The 20722-nt window shown below is 34.5% G+C and overlaps 1 protein-coding gene across 7 annotated transcripts in view; it reads right to left on the minus strand.

Moving 5' to 3' along the window:
- CCDC91 (coiled-coil domain containing 91) overlaps window positions 1–20722 on the minus strand; it is a gene marked incomplete at both ends in the record, with an annotated part of 275982 nt that overhangs the window by 156496 nt on the left and 98764 nt on the right. For 6 of the 7 annotated variants that reach the window (XM_080705459.1, XM_080705458.1, XM_080705457.1 and 3 more), the window contains one exon: window positions 9121–9228. The exons of the other annotated variant lie outside the window; for it this stretch is intronic. In XM_080705459.1, coding sequence (XP_080561585.1) covers window positions 9121–9228 — 108 coding nt within the window. The remainder of the gene's footprint in view (window positions 1–9120; window positions 9229–20722) is intronic. 7 annotated transcript variants of the gene reach the window in all.

The raw sequence follows: 20722 nt of genomic DNA on the forward strand, positions 1-20722 counted from the left end.
AATAAAATTTACATGTAAATGTAAAAGACCTACAATAGTTAAAATAGCTTTGAAATGGATGAATTTTTTTTTTTTTTTTTTTTTTTGGTGGTGGTACTGTGGATGGCACCCTTCTCTGGGCTACACTCCCAGACCTATTTTTTATATTTTTATTTGGAAACAGGGTCTCTTAAGCCACCAAGGCTGGCTTCGAACCTGCCGATCCTCCTGTCTCCGCCTCCCAAGCGTGGGGATTACAAGCGTGTGTCACCACGCTGGGCATGAAATGGATGAACAATTTTAAAGAACTTGTACCAACTGATTTTTTTGGGGGGGTCTTAAAGGGGATGGAACCCAGGGGCTTTCTACCTCCAAGCTATACTCCCAGACCTATGTTATACTTTATTTGGAAACAGGGTCTCACTAAGGTCTGAGAGCCTCACTAAGTAGCTGAGGCTGGCTTTGAACCTGTGCGATCCTCCTGTCTCAGCCTCCCAAGCGCGGGGATTACAAGTGTGCGCCACCACGCCCTGCTATACCACTTGATTTTAAGACCAAAAAAACTATAGTAAACAAAACAGTAGTACCAGAGTAGATAGACAGATAAATGGGAGAAAATGAGTCAAGAATAGATCCACATATATATGTTAAATGAAGATTTGATCATTTTACCAAATAAAACTAGATATTTTTTAAACTGATGTGTAATAAAAGAGTAGTAGTAAAGCAGGCTATATCTAGGACCATAAACAAAAGTCAAGTCAAAATAAGCCACATATAAATCTAAAGTATAAATTAAACCTGTAAGATTTTAAAATGAGAAAAATCTTGACTTAGACAATTCTTAAATATATGCGACCAAAGCTACAACCCATATGAGAAGAACTGATAAATTGGATTTCATATGTTTTTAAGACTTTTGTTCTCAGGCATAAATTAAGGAAATAAAAAGCAAAGAACCACCTATTTTCTGTAATAAGGATTAATATCTAGAATATACAGAGAAATTTTAAAACTCAATCACAAAAAAATATCAAATTGGGAAAAGACTTGAAAACACATTGAATTAGCACACATAGAATTAGCATATGATCTGGTTAGGTATCAATTACTAACTAGTTAGTAATTTCTTTTTAAGTAACAAGAAAAGTAAAAGTGTAGATACATACAAACATTTGCATACTAATACATATATTCTAAGACAAACAAAAATATAGAGAATTGATTATCAGTAGACTAGCCTCACAAGAAATGTTTAGAAAAAAGAAAAATAATACTGATCAGAAACTCAGAAGTGCATATAGATGGAAAAAAGTATCGGAGAAGGAATAAGTAAACATGAAGCAAATTTTTTATTTTTTATTTTTATCAACTGATGTAACATAAGTTTGTTAAAATAAAAATATTAATAATAATGTTTGTGTATGTGGTACTGGGGATGGAACCCAGGGGCATTCTGCCTCCAAGCTACACCCTCAGCCCTATTTTGTATTCTTTATTTTGAAACAGGGTCTCAGTATGTTGCAAAGAGCCTCACCAAGTAGCTGAAGCTTGACCTGAAACTAAAATCCTCCTGTCTCAGCCTTCCAAGTACTAGGATTACAAGCTTGGGCCAAAAATCACACAAGCATGATGTATATAAGAAAAAAGTGTTCAATTTAAATTAACCAAAGTTAAAATGATTTGTCTAAGGATACCATTAGGAAAATTAAAAGGAAGACAATAATTACAATAAAATATTGATAACGCACATATACAGCCAAGGAGACACACACACACACACACGAAAAACCTAGAATGATCTTTGAAGAAAGACTATATCAATATGAGCTAAAATTCTGATTATATATTTCATGAAAGAAAATATATGAATGATCCATAAGCATAGGAAAATATGCTAACCATCAAAAATCATTTGGATAAAGCAATTAGAAACAATTACCCACCAAATGAATTTTCAAAGCTAAAATGAAAAGGTTGACAATTTCCTAGAAATTTCTAGAAAACAGATCAGAGGATCCTCTGATATTAGCAGTGAAAATATAAAATTGAAAATTTCATAAATAGCTTAGCAGCTGGCTATGAAAATATACTTACCATATAATCCATTATTTCATGTTTTAATATTTCTAAGGCAAAATAAAAACACAGGCCCCAAAACAAATTTTATGCAAACATCATGGCAGCCCCAAACTCTAAGCAACCTAAATATTCAACAGTATGTGAGATAAATGAAATGCTATATACCCAGTATAATAGAATATTATTCAGCAATTAAAAGGTATTAAAGTTTTAATATATACAAACATATGGATGAATCTTAGAAAACATTGTGTTGAACCAAAGTAGCCAGACACGAAGGAATGTAAAATATAATTTATTTTAAATGAAATTATAGAAAAGATAAAACAGGGCTGGGGATGTAGCTCAGTAGCATAGCACTTGTATAACAAGAAATAGGGGAAGAGAGAGAGAGGAAAATGAGGGAGAGAGGAAGGGAGGGAGGGTAGGTGGGAGGAAGGAAGGAAGGAAGGAAGGAAGCAAGGAAGGAAGGAAGGAAGGAGCAAACAGAGGATGTAGATTGGTAGTTGCCGGGGACAAAGATTATTATGAGGAAGAAGGGTGACTGTAGAGGGGCATCAGAGAACTTTTTGACATTATAGACGTGTTTTATATAATGATTATGATGGCACATTTATGTGTTCATATATTTGTCAATACAGGATGCTTAATTTCATGTAGTACATACCTAGAAAAGTTAAGCTTGGTGGGCATAGTGCAATACAAAATAAATACATATATTATCTCTTAGGAAATTTTGTTTTCAGTGTATGAGTCAAATACTTGTAACTAAAGTAACACACTAGAAAAAAATATGATAGAAATTTACATTTGTTGACTCTGTTTTACAAGACATTATAAGAAAATGAAGTTTCTTCTGAAAAGCTTAATGGCAATGTTATAATACAGATAATTTATCTATTTTGTGTTTGGGTAACATTCTACATATATATTGTTTACCAATAGATAGATTATAAATAGCATATTATGTATATCCTTCATTAAAATTTAGATTCTTTATAAGTACTGATGAAAAGGAACTAAAATATAATTTATAAATACTACAGTTCAAAGGCAAAGAATACTTAAAATTGTATACAATTTAAACATAAAATGAAATATATTTATAACTAAAATATTTAAAATTAAATATACTTCTATAAGCAAACTCCCTTCCATACATATATGCTCACATAAAGATACACACACATGCAAACACACCCAATATTTGCTTATAAAAGCTAATTTGCACTACCACTTTTTTCTTCTTATAACCGTATTACTCTATCCCCATCCATTTTCCCCTTTTAAACTATTAATCTTTCTGGTTTAGCTTCTGTCCATACATACTTAAATGAGTTCTACTTAGAGGCCAAATTAAAGGAATCGAACGAACTCAAACTTTTCCCTCCATACCTGCTTCCACCTATGTTACTCTATTATTTTCAGCATCTAAGCTTCTTGAACACTTAGCTTTTGTTTCTATTTTTTAACTTTTATTTACTCCTAATTCCTATTATCTACTCTGTTCTTCTAACACTCTTTTGGAACTCTTCTAGTAAATGAAACTTCCTTGTTGGCATACACTAAAGGTTGTTCATGAGTCCTTAACTTCTTAATTCTGCAGAGTTTGAAATATTAACCATTCCTTCTTTTGCAAAATGCTCTGCATCTACAGGTCTCCAACAACTCTTTCCACAGCGGTTTCTTTCATGAGATTTAACAGCCCAACATTTTAAGGTCTTGAAGAGCTTTAGGCTAAATTTTCATTCTACATATTTTCTGATCTCAGCCACATACTTCCAAGCTCCATCCACATATTTATGAATTCCAAATTCATCTATTATCAGCTTTCTCATAGACTGCAGGCCCTCTATTGAATAGTGCACTAGACTCTGATCTTTAATATTCCACAGGCACTATAAACTTGACATATCAAATACCTAAATTTTTTAACCTAGTCTATGCTCCAGGTTTTAAGTTTCCTATTTCTGTGAGTTGCCAAAACCACAAGTCTGGGTACTATCCAGCAAACAGCATTCTAGTATATAAATAAATATTTATGTACATAAATATATAATCTCCTTTACCAATCAATATATACTGTCTTTTATATTCCCACAAAGTTCTTTGGCTCCTGTTCCCTTGACTTAATCAAAACCATCAAAATCTCTACTTCCAACCATGCACCTTAGTTTGGGCCACCAACATTCTCATTTAGGTAAAAAATTATCTGTGTAACTGTTGTGTTTCTAATACTCTTTCAGATCAATTAAACGATTATACAATAGCCAAAGTAATGTTTCTAAATGCAATGTGCACAAAAGAGTTTTCTACTTAATATGTGTTAATAATACATCATTTCTTATCATATGATGTGACAAGTCCTTTATGATCTTTCCTATGGAATAGAATTATTTGAAACCCTCATGTAGCCTCACTCCTAACATAAATATTTTCTCAACTGAATGATTATGAATGCACTATTACATCCTCTTTTCTCATACTAAAATCTCAGTTTTTACCTTAGTTCTCTGAAGCTTGAAAACTGATTATTAGTCTAGTGAATCTTCCCTAATCTAATACAAACGAGACCTATATACTTGATTGTGCTCTCATTTAACTGTTTATTTCATTACAACTTACACTGTTCTGCAAATATGTTCCCTGTTTATATTGCTTATTAGAATCTCTTTTTCTTCTCTCTCTCTCTCCCTCTCTCTCTGTGTTATATCCCTATAAACAAACAGACTCCATGTCAGAGAAAAGTCTCACTAAATAAAGAGGTGAGACTGGCTACAATAAGAAGTAGAAGGGAAAAGGGTTAGGAATCTAGTTAATTAAAAATGACCAATGATTTAATCACTCATATGTATATAATGAAACTTCAATAACACCCCTAAGTGAAGGAGTTGAAAAAGCTTTTAGGTTGGTGAACATAACAAACCAAAGGGAGCTTGGAAACTCCACCCATCCCTACCATAACTTGTCCTATGTATTTCTTCTGTCAGGCTATTCTTGAGTTGTATCCTTTATAATAAGACACTAAACATGTCCTGATCCTATGAGTCATTCTAGCCAATTAACAAATCTGAAGAGAAAGGCAGTGATAGAAGCCCCTAACTTCATGGCCAGGTCAGAAAGAAGTATGGGTGCATGTGGAAAGATCCTCTAGGACTGAACTCTTTAATTTCCTAAGTCTAACACCAAATTCATGAGATTAGTGTCAGAAGTGAATTAAATTGAATTAAATTTTAGGACACCAACTTGGTGTTGGAGAACTGGCTGTTGGTGTGGAAAATGACCACACATTTGGTGTCAAATTATAATTGAAAACAGTACAGGGAGATAAAAGATTGTTTAAATATTCATAAATAGTGGATTTGAAATAAATGTTTAAATGGTAAAGATTTCCCCAAGTGCTGTATGCATGTATACCACTGTCATAAAGATCCTTTGAAATCAATCACAAGACAAAATATGACTAACAATAAATTAGCTTTCTTTTATAAATTAGAAACAAGACTGCCTGAGTTTTGACCCTGGTTCCTAATACTAGTAATACAAAAAAATCTTGCCCAAGAGATGAAAAACATGTAGTCACTATCAACTAAACACCTAGAATATGCCAAGCTCTATACAATGCACCATGCAAAACTAATGTCATATAATATTCATAATAATCCTATAAGAGAAAAATTGCATGTATTTGCATTTTATGAATGAGAAAAAATATGTACAAATAGGTTAAAGGACTTGGCCTAATACAGTTAGTAATAAAATCAAGGATGAATTCACAGTCTGACTCCATGCTTATCTCCTAAAATCTTAAGGGCGGGAGGATTGACACAAAGAATTTAGAGAATTAGAGAACTACAATAATATATGCATACTCATGTTCACAGCAGCACAATTCACAATAGCCAGATTATGTAACCAACCTAGGTATACATTAACAGATGAATGGATTATAAACTTATGGAAAATACACACAATGAAATTGTACTCTGCAATAAGGAAGAACAAAATTGTTTCATTTGCAAAAAATAGAAAGACCTGGAAAATATTATGTTAAGTGAGACTAGCCAGTCACAAAGTAAAGGGTCATATGTTTTCTCTAATATGCACAAGCTCAGTACTAATTGTGATACCAGAGGGACCCAGCACAAGTCTAAATCACATGTGTGATAGTCATAGACACTGTTGAGAACTCAGGGGACTGAAGTGTCTCCAAACAAAAACCCATTAACACTGTATCTTCTTGTATATACTTTCATTTGAATGAAATGATTTTGGAAAAATAGACCATAGGGATTTCTTTCAACCAGGTCTAATAAAATGAAGTCACCTGCAATCAAATAATGAGAAAGCCATAGACAGACAAGCATGGCATGAAAAACATGAAAATAAATGACATTACAAAGCAAATCTCTAAAACAACTGTTGGCACATCTTTAACAATAAAGCTGACTACAATACAATATAATAGGTTAGAAGTAAAGAGAACAAATACCCTGGAACAGGACTATTCATTACCAAAAATGACTCTTGGTCCCTCAATTTTCTATAGACAGAAAGCAGTCTGAGACAAAGTATAATCTTCAATATCCACATTAAATGTAGCCAATAAAGATTTAAAAAAATGAAAATCCTTAAAGACCACAAGGAACAATGCACTAAAGACTTTGCCCCAAACCCTAAAAAGAATATCATGACAAATCAAGGAATAATTCTTACCCAAGGGCAGCTACTTCTACTGAATCTGTCAGTGATATTTTACAACTGTCACATACTAATGACAGATGTTTATCTTCAATTCTTCAGTCCCCTGTTGGGAATGTTCACAGTACATGGCTTTCTTTTGTCTCACCATTGTATACTAGATATGCTGAAGGCAAGCAATTTACACTTTAGTTTCTACTTCTTCTGGTCAAAAGGGATCATTATTAGACCTGAGAGCAGAGACTGCAACATAACAATCTCCTCCTGAACTTTTTTTCTCTCCTGAGTTTTCTATCCTGAGGTCATGGCAGTATGGTACTTTGAGGTCTTCTAAGGGGACAGGAAATGTAATATTCCTGTGAGATGAGGACTTGAAATATATGGTGACCAAAAGAGCAGAATGTGGTATACTACTCCTGTCGCACCAATATTTCCTGCCCTATCCCTCCAGTGTTCCTGGCCAAGCCTCATTATGATTAGGTGGGGAAATTTAACTCTAAATTGGAACTGGAAATGTCAATTCCAGGTCAGAGCATTAATTTACTGATAAAAAAAAATTAACAGTACTCTCATTCATTCTGCATTGGTAAGAGATGATGTTCCACATAGGAAATACATTCTCAGCATAGTTACCAGGATGAGGATAGCATGACACAGAACCCTAAGACAAGTATATGTAGCATGAGTAAAATATAAACTTCTGCTGTCTAAAGCTATAGAGATTCAAGCATAACCTAGTTTATTCTGGCTAATATATATCTTACTCTGTTTCATATTCCATGACCTTACTTCTTCTCTGTGCTTTTCCTGTTCATTCATAAAGTCATATACCAACAGCCTTGTATTTCACCACTCCAAACAATATAATTGTGAGAATGTGGGGAAAGAAGAACTCTTTTAGACTACTGGTGGGAGTGCAAACTAGTTCAGCTGCTATGGAGATCAGTGTGGAGATGCCTTAGAAAACTGAGAATGGATCCACCATATGATCCGGCTATACCACCCATGGGTACCTTTCCAAAAGGGTTAAAATCAGATAACTACTGTAACATATGCATACCCATGTTCATAGCTGCACGATTCGTAATAGCCAAAATATAGAACCAACCTAGGTCTCCATCAACAGAAGAATGGATTGCAAAAATATGGGAAATGCAATGGAACTCTACTCAGCTATAAAGAAGAAGAAAATCATTCATTCACAAGAAGATGAAAAGACCTGGACAACATTATATTAAGTGAGATCTGCCGAGCACAGAAAGAGAAGGGACACATGTTTTCTTTAATATGCCCAAACTAGGGAGCATTAGGAATACCAGAGGGACTCCAGATAATGGAGGGGAAACCTCAGCAAAGCTAGAATGGAAGGGTGGGAGAGGGAGAAGGCTGAGGTTAACTAATGAAGGAGCTGTATTTGAATATGTGTAAAAGGATGAATGTAGCGTGGTCAACCTGGACGCTCATTGTTGTGGGGGGGAGTGGGGGAGGAAAGGGCACCAAGCACAGGCTGAATGCATGCCATTGTCAATATGACCCCCAAAATTTATAAAATATCCTATGTGGTTATCTTTTTGAAGTCATTTATAAAAAGAACATTGAAAAAGATTTAATATGACCGATCCCAAACATGAGGATGAGGCAGCACAATAAAAACATCTCCAGATCTGTAGTTCATTTTCCCCCTAAGCGGAGGTTACTTTTTTCTCATCCTATAAAACTGTCCATTTTAATAAAGCTGATTTAGTTCCACCTTCCAAGTTTTATGTTACAAAGTGCTGCAAGGAAATTCTAGCATGCCTTATTTATACACATCTATAAATTACCTTCATCTGATTAAGTGTGAAGCAGCTAAGGAGTGAAGCCTTTTAAGACAGTTCATTTGCAGAGAGAAAGTTTGTTGGACAGATAAACTCAAAAGGAAGCCAACGTCCAAGTAACCTGAAGATAACTCGTGCTTTGCTAACCCAACTACTATATACAATTTTTTAAGTTTTGACATATCAGTTGGAAAATAAATTTAGTGATATTTATATTTAAAACTCAAATGTTATTTATTTTCAGTCATTCCACTGATAGTTATCTCTCTGCTTATATTTGCTGAGTATTATTAATGTATTAGAATAATTATCAAAATAACATAAAATACTAATTTGGGGTAACTGATATATTTTAGGTCTTTAGTCCTATTTTGAGTCTATCATAAAATTCTCAGACTTTGAGTTTACAGAAGCATATACTTTCTCCAAAATACACAAATGAAAGTAAAGGGAGTTAAACTGGATAAACAGATCTAGAGCTCTCAAGGGGGGTAAATGAGAAGAAAAATATAAGTATAAAATGCGAGTGCACTTTTATTACCTGAGCATTTAGCAACTCCTCACACGTGTGTGCTTGCTTCTCGATTGCAGAGATGTACTGTTTTTCAATGGCTTCTGCCTGTTGCTTAACTGAAGACTGCAGAAGTGCCTAAAATCAAGCAAAAAAATATTTTGAATCACAGACAAAACATGGAGTCTGCTGTTGGTGTGAGAATTTTTTGACAGTTGTACATATCTGAAATATGACATTCTTCAGCATTACCAAATATGCATTTGTGAACAGTAAAGCCCATTTTTATACAATACTGGGGTTTTGTGGTACTGGGAATGGAACTCACGGGCACTGTACTTACAAGCTACACCCCCAGTCATATTTTTAGTCTTTATATTTTTTGAAACAGGGTCTCACTTAGTTGCGAAGGGCCTCGCTAAGTAGCTGAGGCTGTCTGCGAACCGTGATCCTCCAGTCTCCGCCTTTTGGAAGCTGGGATGACAAGTGTGTGCCACCATGCCCGGCTAAAATACTGTTTTAAATTTCGGTTTTAGGTTTTTCTATAGCCAATACTATAGTTTATTGGCTCAGATATTCCTTCCACACACCTACTCTTTTAAAAAGGCTCACTCATAGAAAATGATAAAGAGACAGAGTATTTCTGCTAAATATAAATTCAGTTCAATGAAGACCACACAGGGTGAGGAACATATGAAAGCTCCTTAAAAAAAAAAAAGAAAAGAAAAAAAGAAAGAAACAAGCCAGACATATTTCACTGGCTTACAAAACTCCACATCCTCTCGGCACACTGTAACATCCCATGGGCCAAGCATGATCTTCAAGACCACAAGTCAAGTGAAAGCAGATGGAAACTCTGAGCAACTTCAAACATAAAATAACTGCCCCCCAAGAAGTTCACGCCCCCAGCGTGAAGATATAAGTAACTGTGAGCAAGGCAAAATCTCAAGGCAATATTTCTGATAGTTTTACTACTTTCCAGTAGTAAAACTTAAAGACACTGGACAATTGGATAGTGTAAGTGCTAGGACCTAAGTAAAATATAAAGATATTACCACTGTTCTGGAAAGCCAAATCACCATTTGAAGATCTTTCACCCACTCACTTCCTGAGTGGGGATGTTTAGAATATTATAATCTTTTTTATTTTCCTTTTAAAGCTTTATTTATTTTATAATAACATGTTCCCAGTAATATCTTACCTGCTATTTATAATGTCTAAAACATTCTAAAATATGCACTTAAACGTGCATAAGGATTCTTAGTAAAGAATCTATTTTTAAAAATGTATCTGGATAAGCCAGGCGTGGTAATCCCTGCGCTTGGGAGGCAGAGACAGGAGGACAGTGCAGGTTTGAAGCCAGCCACGCTGGCTTAAGAGACCCTGTTTCCAAATAAAAAAGTATAAAAATAGATCTGGGAGTGTAGCCCGGAGGTAGAAGGGTTTCCAGGAACCCCGGTACCAAAAAAAAAAAAAAAAGTATCTGGAGAGCTGGATGTTAGTAGCGCACGCTTGTAATTCCCACTCTTGGGAGGCTGAGACAGGAGAATCGCACAGGTTCAAAGCCAGCCTCAGCTAGTTAGTGAGGCTCTCAGCAACTTAGTGAGACCCTGTTTTGTAATAAAGTATAAAATAGGACTAGGAGTATAGCCCAGATGTAGAAAGCCCCTGTGTTCCACCCCCAGTACCACACACACACAAAAAAAAGCATCTGGATAAGAAAATACTCAGAATACCAATCATAATCAGAATATTAAGTCGAAACAGATATCTTGTAGAAAACATACTACTGGCATATTCACCAAGAAATGAAAAATAAGCCAAATCTCTTAATATCTATTTTGAAAATAGATTTAATCAGGTGGAAGCAACATGCATTACAATGAAAAATAAATAGGCATGTGTTTAATAAAACAGACAAAAACATTTTTAAACCAATGGATATCTTAGGTTTTCAGGTAATTAATTTTCTTTTGTAATGGAAGACTGATTGCGTTACTATTCCTATAATGCAGTAGTGGTCACTAGGAAGCTAAAGAATTACTAGTAAATTAGTAAAGGAAAATAAAACTGTGGTTTAATCAAAGTACAAGAAACTACTTTTGCCCTTGATTTATATAATATGTACCTTCTAAAGATTTCACATGATTAATTTATATCAGATACCAAAAGTTAGCCATTTTAAACTATTCATATAATATAAATCCCTAATTTACCTTTGTCAAAATGTCACATTTGATACAGAGTAATTTTTAATTAAAGAATAATACACTCAATTGCCTTGGGATAATTGCAACATATTTTGCAAAGAGTAAATGTCATTCTTTTTAGGAATTTGACATTTATGACATAACAGTTCCAAATCTCAAATTTAAATAACCAATTGTAATTTTTATTCAATTATTATCATTGGGGAAAGAGGTAAATGAATAAATTATTACTTACAAAATTAAGAAACATAAGTTGAGTTGTATTTTTTTGTAGCAATGATTTGTGTACAATGCACTCTTCCAGATTTCCAGAGGAACGAGTTAAGTAAGAGTCAAGCTAAGGTTATAGGTCACAAAGAAATGCTATGCAAAAGGAACTGACTTCTTACGTACCTCAGTCATTTATATCTATACATCAACAAAGGGGATATAAAGGTAGGTACATAGAAATTTCTAAAAACTCTACTCATTGAGTTTAGCCAAATGTTGATGACATTCTCTTTACAACCACACAGCACAGGTATATGCATGGTGCATATCTGAGAAAGAAGAGATGCCCCAAGTCTGCAAATGAGGCTCATCACTATACAGAGAATATAAGATAGGTTAGAAAAGCTAGAGCACAGAAGCTGGAGTTAAGAATAGAGGTGAAGAAGGCAGGAAGACAGAAAAGTTGACAGACGCTAGATATTAAAAGACCTTGTGGGCCACAACACGAAATTTAAAAATTTGAAGTTCAATACTCAACAAAGGGATTATTGGTGCCACAGTCAAAGCAAATGAAGTAACACCCCGAAAATTGTATTTCCTTCTAGACTATTAGTCACTACAGGCATACTTACAAATATGCATTGGTACTAGTTACCTACTTTTATGGCTGATCTATTTTCCCCTATTGCTTTCTCTACAAATAAAAAAAATATATAAAGAAGTTTTACTTGGGCTTATGTAACAGTATAAAAAAGATATAAAATTTTTGCTTTCTATCAATTTTAAACAATTCCCTTTCAAAAAGAAAGCATCAAGACTCATGGTATATATAGGGAGAAACCCAGGATGTTTGCCAATATATTCTATATTAAAAATAATGCTACCAAAAGCAAGGAATCTTTTGTGGATTTTCAACATACAGAGGTCTTGGCTACAGTTCTATCAGAGATTTGCCACATTGTCTCAGGAAATTTAACTCACTACTCCTAAGGAAAACTATTTACCACACTTAAGAACACACCAGTTTTAAAGGTGTGAGCAAGATGATAGGTTCCTTTGTACATTGTGTATATTATTTTTACAGAGTGCCCTCGTACATAGCATATGGAACAGCTATTCATTAAGTTTGTCCTCATGTGAAGACTGATATTTAAAAGGCCATATTATCAAAATTAGTGATATTTACTATAAATTTCATTAAGCTTATTATAAATAGCAATTCAGTTATCAATATTTTTACAAAGAACATATAATCCCTATAAGAGATCTCAATTTTTAAAATTATTTGTTTACACTTTTTAAAAATTAAATGTTTTTTGCATTACTAGGGATTGAACCCAGGAACATTCTACCTCCAGCCTTCACCCTCAGAACTCTAGTAGTCTATTTATTTATTTATTTATTCATTCATTCATTCATTCATTCATTCATTTTTTTGGTGGTACTGGAGTTCCTGGAAGCCCTTCTACCTCCGGGCTACACTCCCAGACCTATTTTATATTTTTATTTGGAAACAGGGTAAACAGGATCTGATTAAGTTGCAGGGGGCCTCACTAAGTAGCCGAAGCTGGCCACGAACCTATGATCCACCTGTCTTAGCCTCCCAAGTACTGGGATTATGCCCAACTTCTAACAAGACCAATTTTGAGTAAATAAAATAGTGTGAGGGGCTTCTAAGTCCACAAAACAAAAAAATGTTATAAAATCTATAAGTACTAAAGTAATAGAAATAAAGACATTAAACAAAAATCATATATCCCCAGCTGATATACATAAGCTGTTGATATATATATACATGTATATGTGTATGTACATATGTATATTATGTATATAGATCTGTTTGAATAAATATATATATGCATACATATATGATGAATTACATGTCTGCTGGAATTTAAATGACCAAATAGAAGCATAGCTAAAGTGACTATTGCCACCCAGACTACAACTGATTATCTCAAAAAATCCACCAGTTTTTCTTCTCCCTTGAAATAGTCAAACTGTTAAGATCTGATTCCAGTCTCATCAAAGTAAATTACTTGTCCAGATTAGCAGAGCAGATGTGTTTTTCAGGAACCACATGGTCGCTGACACATTAATATTATGCTGGTGATTATTATATGACCCTAAAAGACACTATGTAGCTAAATGTAGCAAGAATAAAATTATTATGAAGGTCACTAAAATATCTGTTAATCATTTAAGTTACACTTTACAAATAGAAAAAAATATAAAACTACAGAGCAAGAAGGAAAACATAGAATAAGTATAACCCTGCAACTAGAACCCAAGCCCTAGAAGAATAAAAATATTTGCCTAGCTCACTGATATACCTATGTACCTACAATAAAAGACATTCAAGAAATATGTACTGATTAAAATTAATAAATCAACCAGGATTCTGTATACTCAAGCCTGAATGTTTATTTACAGAAAAATTATTAAAACTTATGTTGGCTATGTCTATAATTATAGTCTTAGTTTAGCTTATTGTTTACAGTACTGTAACCAAAATAATTGTTATAAAGTATCCTTTGAAATCAAGCATAATTTTATCTTTCTTAGCAAAACATCACAATTTGCTTTTCAAGCATTAATTTTTTCTGTATTTTTAAAGGTTAAATTCAATCTTTTTTATTTTTCTGCCTTTTCCAATTTTAACTAAAAATATAATGAAGAAAACTTAAAGGTGTCTGCAAAAAGGGTAAGTTAAGACTGAGAAGGGATACAGATGTTTTTTTCCTGGTGCGAACCTCCTTTTGAACAAAATCCACTTCAAATTTGCAAGGCCACTGAACTGGTTAGCATGCCCTATAATATTCACTCAGAATTTCAAACATAAGCAAGTTTGTTATTTGACAAGAAAGTCTACTTGATTGAAACACCTTTGCAAAATTTTTTCTCCGGCATTTTACTGAATCATTCATCTCTTTCTTCATGAGCTTTATATACCTGCATTACATATTAAGAAATATACTGTGGTTGGAAAATGCACGAAAACACAGGAAAAGGCACCTGGCGTAAAGAACTCCATTTGTGTCCCGGTTTGCCTTATCTATTCCAACACAGTGAAGCAGACTCTCCTCATGAACAAAGCACTCATTCTAAATTTATCAATCATTCAATTATTTACTTATTCTTCATTCATTCAATAAATATTTACTAAGTGTATACTTTATTCCAGCTACTGTTCATTCTAGGTACTGACGGTACAGGGTGAACAAAAACAACCTTACATTGTCTCCTAACCTTACTAATGGTGACAGATGGGAGGAGCAAGGAAGACAGGAGAGAGAAGGAGAAAATAGACAAATTATTCCTGATGGGACTAAGTGCTATGAAAAAAAACAAAAAGGCAGCTGAAAGTTAAAGAATAGTGGAGGTTACATTGTTCAAAGAGGGTAGTCAAGACAGGGCACTCTAAAGACAAGTAGAGTTGAGACGTCACAGGTGAGGAAAAACAGCCGTATATAAAGCCTAGGGAAAGAACATTCCCACCAAAGGAAAAGAGCAAATCCTAGAATATAAAGAAGACTGATGAGCTCAAGAACCAGAACAAGGACAAGCATTTGTTATATGAACCAGGGGGTTTCATCAGATGTAGCTACACTGCGCTTCCTTGTTTCCTAAATAGCCTGAACTCCTCCTACCTTAGGACCTATTATCTTAGTAGGCTCTATGCCTAAAAAGTGACTCCAAGATCAGAAAAGCAGGGAGATGAGCCAGGCGTGGTGGCACACGCTTGTAATCCCAGCATTTGGGAGGCTGAGACTGGAGCATCGTGGTTCGCAGACAGCCTCAGCTACTTAGTGAGGCCATTCGCAACTTAGACCCTGTTTCAAAATAAAGAATAAAAAATAGGGCAGGGGGTATAGCTTGAGGTCAAATGCCCCTGGGTTCCATCCTATAGCCACACACACAAAAAAAGAAAGGAAAAAAAGAAAAGTAGGGAGAAGGACAAGGTCAGATAGGGCTATAAGAAAGTATTTTAATTCTGCTATAACTGCCATGAGAAACCTCTAGAACACTTTAAGCAAGAAGTTTCTATAACCTCATGTTTTTAAAATCCTTTAAACAAGATGCTCAAATTCTACAAAAACTTTCTTTCTGTATCACTGTCAACCTCACTAACAAATATGGAGAAGGACTAGGGGGAACGGGCTGAGATGCAGAGAGAAATAGACCAAGTAAAGTGTGTATATAAGTTTGTAACACTTTGAACCTCACTAAGATGTATAATTACAATGCACAATAAAAGTATGAAAATAAACTTTTCTCTGACAACAGACATTTATAAAAATGAAAAGATGTGCTGGGCGTGGTGGCACACGCTTGTAATCCTCGTGCTTGGGAGGCGGATACAGGAGGATCATGCAGGTTCAAAGCCAGCCGCGCTGGCTTAAGAAACCCTGTTTTCAAATAAAAAGTGTAAAATAGTTCTGGGAGTGTAGCCAGGAAGTAGAAGGGCTTCCAGGAACCCCAGTACCATCAAAAAAAAAAAAAAAAGAAGAAGAAGAAGAAGAGGAGGAGGAGGAGGAGGAGGAGGAGGAGGAGGAGGAGGAGGAGGAGGAGGAGGAGGAAGGAGAAGAAAGAAAAAGAAAATATGTGACACTGATTTTTGTGGGCTGCATTAGAAAAGTTAGAAAATTATAATTAATGTACCTGCCATGTATGTACCTGTTTTAATATTGTAGGGTTAAGAGTAATGAAATAAACATCTCTGATAATAAGAGTCAGACATAATAAGAACTAGCTGTTTTTTTCATGTACTCACAAGAAAAGCTTTATAGATACATGTATGTCAGTAAGCCAAATATGTGTGTGTGTGTGTGTGTATGTATGTGTGTGTATCAAGAAATGTTTACTTGAACTTCACCTGAACACTTTATCTAGTAACATGCAGTTTTCTACAATGCTTACATTCTCCATTTTAACATGAATACATGATAACAAAAAATTAGAAAATAAAGAAATAGTGTCCAAATGATGGCAGCTACCTGGATTTGTCTCTGAATGTCCCTTTTGGTTACCAACTTGTTCTAATACCTAAGGACTCTCAGTTAATAAAAGATATCTTGTACAAATTTGAGGATGTGTGCGTGTATGTCTCCACAAGCCTTTTATCACTTTATTCCACTAAGATGTATGACTACAATGAACCAATAAAAAATTATAAAAAATAGGGCCGGGCGTGGTGGCGCACGTTGTAATCCCCGCACTTGGGAGGCGGAGACAGGAGGATTGCGCAGGTTCGAAGCCAGCCATGCTGGCTTACGAGACCCTGTTTCAAAATATAAAAAAAATAGGTCTGGGAGTGTAGCCCAGAGGTAGAAGGGCTTCCAGGAACCCCAGTACCACAAAGAAAAAAAATTATAAAAAATAAAAATAAAAATAAAAAACTAAAAAAATATCACTTGATATCTATCTAGTCTTGTACTTCAGAAAATGATAGTCCGATTTTACGCACCCATACATATACACATGCACTTTTTTTTTCTTTTTTTTTTTTGGCGGTACTGGGGGTGGAACCCAGAGGCTTTCGACTCCCAGGCTATACTCCAAGACCTATTTTTATATTTTATTTGGAAACAGGGTCTCACTAAGTTGCTGAGAGCCTCACTAAGTAGTTAAGGCTGGCTTCAAACCTATGCAATCCTCCTGTCTCAGCCTCCCAAGCATGGGGACTACAAGCGTGCACCACCAAACCCAGCGACACACACACACACATTTTTAAATGGCTTCATATAGTGAGAAAATATTTCAGTTAAGCTGCAGATGTGGGTGGCTTTATTAGAGGAGAAAGGTTAGGCACCTCAGAAAACATTTTGACATTTCAGAAAATATTGTTGGGAAATAAAATAACGTGACTAAAATCTATCATTAAGAGGTGATGTATATTACAATGTAAAAAAAAAAAAAGGGAGTAAAATTCTCTGGGACAAGGACTTTGACCTGGATTTGAGGTCTCCATTTAACAGAACCTGGCTCTAGATTCAAGTCCAAGTTCATGGTCTCCTGATACCTACCCTCAGAGAGGTGAAGCAACATTCAGACCCTTGTGAGCACAATCCCTGGGGAGAAGAGAGGTGCAGATTTCTCAAGAGGAAACTCCAGAAATCTGAGGAGTAATTATATTAATTATATTACATTTGACCAAAGTACTGTGTTTCTATGTTTTTTAGTTCCCATCTAATAAATGGGGAGAGTCTGAAAATCTCCTCTCTGCAAGTTCTAATAGATTAAAAGGAGTAAGTATTAAGAGATTTAGGACTATTTCTTCTTAGAAAGCAGGATGGAAACAATTACCTAAATTTTTGGAAAACCCAGATTAAGAAACAAAAGACTCCCCCCTTCCTTCTCCCTTCATTTAAAAAGGAAGAGAAATGGCAAGGTCAAGTTGAGGCTATTGAAAATCTATCCAATGACACATCTCATCTCGGTCAAGTGAAACTGCAGGGATTCTCTGGGTTCCCTATGTGTTTGAATAGAAGCACAGCATTAACTTAAAATTAAAAATGTTAATTTATGGTGTAGATCTAAACATGGAAATTCAATATAGTCTAGCCATGCTATGAAGTGCTTTGGAAGCTATGAAAGCCAAAGAAAATCTTGACAGAGGGAATCATTCCCGTTGGCCTTGTTGTTAAGGGATTCTAGTAACATAAGAGTTGTTACCTCAAACACCACAAACGTCTCCCAGTGAAAATTTCTTTTATGCCATGTACAACACATTAAAATTAAGAAGTTTCTAAAATTAAGTACAGCACAAAGACTCTGCATGTCTGTCTTCCAGATACTTCAGCCTCTGAAAAGTTGCCACATGGACAGGCTGCTCCTTTAGATGCCACATTATTGCCCCTGTGACTTGAATCATAGCTATGGTTAGAGTTTTAAAAATACGAAGGAAGGAAGGAAGGAAGGAAGGAAGGAAGGAAGGAAGGAAGGAAGGAAGGAAGGAAGGAAGGAAGGATTCTGACTGGAACAACCTCTTCATACTCTTTCATGGGACTGAATAAAGTGTATGATTATCAATACAGTCAAGACATATACATCTCACTTTCGAAAAGAAGAAATGAGAGACAATGGGAAGAGGGACACTGAGCTAGATGTCAATGTCTACCTGAAGTACACATGTGTGAGTGTTCCAGGGAGGCGGTGTCTTTTGTTACACAGAACCTAGCACCAAGTCTTGAGTGACATGGATGTTATTTAATTTTTTTTCTCTCTCTGTTTATATGCATTTGATCAAAGTACTGTGTTTCTATGTTTCGGAGTCCTCATCTAATAAATGGGGAGAATTACAAAATTTCCTCTCTGCCAGTGATGAAGAGATTCTGTCAAATAAAGACAGTGAACGTAATTATTTATATTTGTGATGCCTTGAAATAGGATTCTTTTAACAATTTACTGATTTTTTGAAATTTAAATGCCTTACTTTGTACAGTATATGAAATGTGTACTCTGCTACATTTTGTTGGTATCAACATTGTTTTTCTAATTGTTTAGCTAATAGATTTAAGACCATTAAGATTGGCATTTTCCTTTATATTACTTAAGATCCATTCATAGATATAAATAAAAGAACTTTTTCTCACACTGAAAAGTCATCAGTATTGAGAAAGAAAAAGCTGGATTGACATCAACTTTGTTAGTGAAAACATTAACAAAGACTAATTTTGACTTCTTTTCATAAACCCATAAAAAATAAACTTGTTAAGTTGATAGCAGTTGTAAGATACATCTACTAGATTTTATTTTTCCAGTTAAAAGTTACCACCAGTACCTTACAGAAGTGATAATATTAAGGGTAATATCTAAAATACTTCAAATTGGTTTGAACATCAAAATGTCAGAAAATACCGTTCCTCTAACTGAAGTAGATGCTGGAGGTCACCACAGCTCTCAGCCCTAGCTTGATTCTGAGTAAGGAGGAGTCCCAGAGAAAGGGACAAAGAACCTCAGAGGAACTGACAGCAACTGGTATGGAAAGATCTCCCTATACATGACAAAGTGGATATGCTGGGTTAACATTATCCTACTATGGGTTTTACATTGAGCTGATTGCCAAACAACTGGCTATATGAATGGGGTAACATTTCATCTCTGTGCTCTAACGTGGACTAAATCAAACTCATATGAGAGAGTCCTCATAAGGAAATCCCTTTCTCATTGTTATAGAGCAATATGACAATAGTATACTATAAATCAGAAATGTAGCAATATTAGCAAAGTATCAGACCTTGACAAAGATAAAGTCTGGGGGAAGGAGAAGCCTGATGTTCAGACAGTGATAACAACATTTATTTCTTACCATACATCATTGGTTAACTTTTAAATTTTGTATTGTGTGCATACTTTACCATGCCAAAAATAAGATATTTTGGTAAGGCAAATCCTTATATCACCTAATAATTTATCCTTACTATAGAATCAAATTCTCATATATAAATATGTAAAGAGCTAATTCTATTATAGAATTAAATTAAAATCAGTCCTTTATTTTGACACCATGTAACATACTAATAAGAAAAAAAGACTATTCTCCTAAATGTTATTTTGTTATTTTGCCTCTGAATTCCTTTCTCAGATTCTGTGTTTTAGAGGTCAGTGTAAAGAATAAGTTGAGCTATTTATTTCTATTTTCTTTCCATCAAACAAGAAAATTTTTAAAAAGTAAACTCTTGCCAAATCATCTTGACAAATATTTTTGTGTAGATATCTTCATTTGGACTTAGGAAATTTAATGAGTAAAAGAAGGTCTAGTTATCAGTCTATTTTCTCTGTGAGTAGTAGGTATATACAATATAGTATTGCATTAACTGGAATACTGGTGATCAATGAATGAATATATCTCCATGGAATAGAACCACTATCTAAAGTTGAAAATGCCTGAATCTACACAGACTTGCTGATAATTCTAGTCATTAAAATAGTGGATGATTAATGACTCCATAACTGATATGTAATATTGATCAGAATAGCTATAAAATGTATTCCTTAATAATATATTATTATTTATAATTACAGCTATAAATTAATAATATAATTACATTTTTATAAAAACTACATCGTTAATTATAATAGCTATATAAATGTATTCTTTACAGATACCATTATATAATCACTTCTCCAGCATTACTGAGATAACAGGAAGATTTAAACTATCTTTCAAATTCATCAAAACTTGTCAAGCCTCAATTAAATAAATAATA

The sequence above is a fragment of the Muscardinus avellanarius genome (assembly GCF_963383645.1).
Source record: "Muscardinus avellanarius genome assembly, chromosome: 11".
Classification (NCBI taxonomy): Eukaryota; Metazoa; Chordata; class Mammalia; order Rodentia; family Gliridae; genus Muscardinus; species Muscardinus avellanarius.